Source organism: Nematolebias whitei, chromosome 17 (assembly GCF_014905685.2).
Source record: "Nematolebias whitei isolate Nwh7 chromosome 17, NemWhi1, whole genome shotgun sequence".
NCBI lineage: Eukaryota > Metazoa > Chordata > Actinopteri > Cyprinodontiformes > Rivulidae > Nematolebias > Nematolebias whitei.
The window spans coordinates 13,151,097-13,155,099 of record NC_056514.1 but is presented as its reverse complement, the minus strand read 5'-3'; the positions used below and the strand labels follow the sequence as shown (position 1 = coordinate 13,155,099).

The following is a 4,003-nucleotide window of genomic DNA, read 5'->3' as shown; positions in this document are numbered from 1 at the left end:
CTAAAACAGCTCATTTTGAAAATGGCTGAAAAAACACCACAATATGTGCCTCTGCCAACCTTTGTGAATGTACTGCCTGTTTCAGATTTTAAACAAGCATTAGATAACATAATTTTGGTCAGTAAAGATCGGTGATGGGCACTGTTTTGCTAATCCACTACAAGTTAATAGCGGAACTAATTTTTTGTTTACTGGATTAGCGTTCTGACTATCTCTGGAAACTGTAAGTGGAATTATTTTATGCTAAATTAGGTTTTGCCAACTTTGAGTCCACTAACAAAATTCACAAGCTTGTTCCTGTCTGTTTTGGGCATGTCTCTAAGAGTCTCTTAGGCACGCTATTGGCTTACGCTTACATGTGACAAGACGTGATTTGTCAATGCAGCTGCAACTGTAAGGAAACAAAGATGTGTGACGCAGACTGAGTGACAGTTCCCTTAACTGTGTCAAGGTAAAGTGTATTATTTGCACTCATTATGCTCTATACTTTTCTCCTCCTGTACTGTAATGTGAATGCTATTAAAATGGTCTATGTAATAATCAGTCTTGGTGTGATTTGTCAGTAAGTGGACTGTACTTATTTAGCGCCTTTCTATCTTATTTCAAGATACTCAAAGCACTTTACATTACAATCTTTGTCCTCATTTACCCATTCATACAGCACTCTACTAGATCTCTACAAAGCTAATGGAACAAATCATTCTAAAGAGACTAATCAGAGATTTATCACATCCATACACTGATGGGACACACATCAGAGGCAACGAGGGGTTCAGTGTCTTGCCCAGGGACACTTCAGCTTGTGACTGCTGGTGGATTCAAACCCCCAACTCTCGCATTGGATGACAACTGCTCTAACCACTCAGCCACAGCCGCCCCCCCCCCCCCACCCCCGCTGTAAGGAACAGCAATAACTAGTTTATAATATCCTCAAGGTTTGATTGATATGAAATGGATAGCATACAATATCATGTGATACAGTGATGTGTCTTATAGAGTCCTTGAGAGCTGCGGACTCAGATTCCCTCCTCTCCAACCTGACAACAGCTGGGGTTATAACAGCTGGACAGGGAAGGTGGGGCTGAGAGCTGGAGTGATTCTACAAAACTAACTTTTTCAATCAGAATGGTCAGTGCTTCAGACAGAAGACATTGATAAGTGTGATCTTGTGAATGCATTGATCTGTGAATGTTGGCTGTTTTCCAAAGCTCTTAAATAAATCTGATGAACTACGCCTCGGTTTATTTTGGGAATCTCCTTTTTTCCACATTAGAGATTTAGCGTTAGCTTCTGCTATTTTTTTTTATTTTTACCTGTTTTGTCGTTTAGCATTAGCAAAGCAAATTTTTTAGTTAGAGGAATATGGGTTAGCAAAGCTAACTTTTGGTTAGCTGTGTCCACCACTGGTAACGTTAACCCCTTTTTTATAACCTACTTATGTTTGTAAAATAAAATTAAAATGAATAAACAAGTTACAGATAAACTGTTTGTTTTGCTTTTTTGAAAAAAGGAATGTGTTGCTGTGCAAATGTAGGAATTGCGTTTCTGTCTTTTGAGATGCTTTTGGCCTTTATTGTTTTACACATTTTACTCCCAGTCAAATCAGATAGAAGGCACTGGCTTTTGGAGACTTAAGGAGCCGTTCGCATATTTTTCTGAACATGCTAAAGTTTTATATTGTTTCAGTGCTATGTCTGCATGACAACAGACTTTGGGAGATTCAAACAACTTTATAAAAAGCAGGCGCCAGAGCTAGAAACCTTTAAAAAGTCGTGTTTTTGTGCAACCTTTTAAAAAGAATCATGTCACAACCCTACCTCTAATATAACCCTTAACCTTAGAGAAGGGGAGCCCAATACGGCGATCACGATCTATTGATAGATCGCGAAGGTAATATGAGTAGATAGCATGGTGATGGTTTGTGTCAGACTTTTTTTTTTATTTTTTTCATTTTATTTTTAAATAGATGTCAGCCAATCAATCTATCTTCACTATGCAAATCATCACTTGATTGACATACAGGTTAGCCAATCTGAGACCGGATCTTTTCTGACACATAGGTCACCACGCATGCGCAAACAATGGCACCCATGATTGACGTACAGGGCAGCCAATCAGAGACCGGATCTTTTCTGACACTTAGGTCACAACGCATGTGCATTCAACCACGCTAAAAATAAACAAGTGGACTCGTAATAGCCTCCAATTTATATCTAAACTCAATAAAGTGTGGAAAATGAGTTGGGGAGCTGGACCAAGTAAGAAACAAAAAATCTACCATTTCCATACAGAATGGGAGAAGGACTTTTTTTTTTTTTTCACAACGTCATATTCAAAGTGCATTTCACCGGAACAGCATTTTCAGATTTGACAAATTTAGTATTCATAAATACTACGGCACTGACTTCCTTCTGAAAACTGAACTGAGAAAGAAAATGGTAAAGGAAGTAAAATCCCAGTTATCTGGACAGCAGTCATTTTTCTTACAGCTGACCAGCAGCGAAGCATCGGTCCAGGTGAGTCACTTTAATAATTGTTCAGCACAAGAAGTCTTTTCAAGATGGAGAGATGGTAAAAGAGTTATTTGTTGAAGCATCTGACTCGTTGTTCAGAGACTTTAAAAACAAACCAGAACTATTATCTTGATCAAAGCTCTCCAGGTATCAAGAAATACGGTCAAGATAAAAGCAGCTGCTGTCAGGGCTGAATTTTCACTTTTGTTCTCATGTTATTTTTCAAACATGAAGTTATTCATGTTGTTTTCTGTTCCTTTGTGTGACGAACAGAAGTTATTGCTGTGTTTTGTTTATTATTTTGTACATGGACAGTAAAAATAAATTGTCACTTTTTTTTTAAACAAACTTTTGGGTTTTGTCATTTATGTTGCGTCCACAGCGAGCTGGTGCTTATTCATTTATTCAAGCTTTATTTATCCAGGTTAGTCTCTTTGAGTCACGAGGACTCGTTTACACGACAGACCTGTTCTAAACAAACAACATATAAAGTACAGACAACAATAAACTACAGTAAAATGCAGCTAAAATAAAAGTAGTGTTATAAAACAATAAATCAAGGAGCCATGTAAAACTTGGTAAAATGCTAAAAACAAGAACGTAAAACATAAAAAGCATACTTAATATGTTTATAAGTAAGTATTTGTTTTGTATTTTTATATTAGGTAGATCACTTGAACTTGGTCATTTTAAAAGTAGCTCGAACGCTGAAAAAGTGTGGGCACCCCTGCCCTAGAGCAACCTTTTTTCTTGGTGTATTTACATTTCCCACAGAATATGCAAGCTTTAGGTGCATGTTTTAGGCTTTGTTTCCTGCGTCCGGTGTGTTTTCAACATTATTGCCACCTATAGGCCTGACATAGTTACTACAGTGTTTTGGGTTTTCTGTGTTTTCGTATGGATGAAGATGCTTCTTAAAATAGTGCTGTTTACGAGAAAATTTTTAGAAATGTGAAGTAAAAATAACTTTTTTGGGGGTGGAGGTTGGGGCTGTGTTTCCATGTGGACAAGCTCTTAAAACACCTGAGAAAGGGATTTATTAGATTGTGGCAACTTTTCACTTTTGGACCAATCGGTTTCTTCATGTTTCCAATTTTCATAAATGAATCAGTGGTTTCTTTGTACCGTTACACCCCTGAAACCAGCACATTCAAACCAGACTGTACATGTTGTCATCACAAACACAAGAAGAGCTACATGTCAAAGATACACAGGTCAGGAGGGTCACTGCACTACAATTAACACGTGAGGTACGAGCTGCCTCCAAACACTGACCAGAAATCCAAAAAAGTTCAATCTGGTCCTCTGGACATTCAAAAAAACAAAAAAACAAAACAAAGCAAAAAAAATAAAATAAAAATAAAAATGTAGAAACATTTTGTCTCTCATCCGAGAGACTTCCTCAGTCTGAGGTGCTGTATTCAGCTCAGTCTCTTAAATAGCACCTTCTCAGAGTGGATCAACCAGTTTGCTGCTGACAACCAAAACCA

General features: G+C 37.6%; 1 protein-coding gene across 1 annotated transcript in view; it reads right to left on the bottom strand.

Annotated features, from left to right (window-relative positions):
• Positions 1-3,640: 3,640 nt before the first annotated feature.
• The window catches only part of LOC119424128 (protein shisa-6), a gene marked incomplete in the record, with an annotated part of 139,979 nt that continues 139,616 nt past the window's right edge, over positions 3,641-4,003 (bottom strand). Inside the window, 1 exon segment of the mRNA XM_037691595.1 lies at positions 3,641-3,648. Coding sequence (XP_037547523.1) covers positions 3,641-3,648 — 8 coding nt within the window.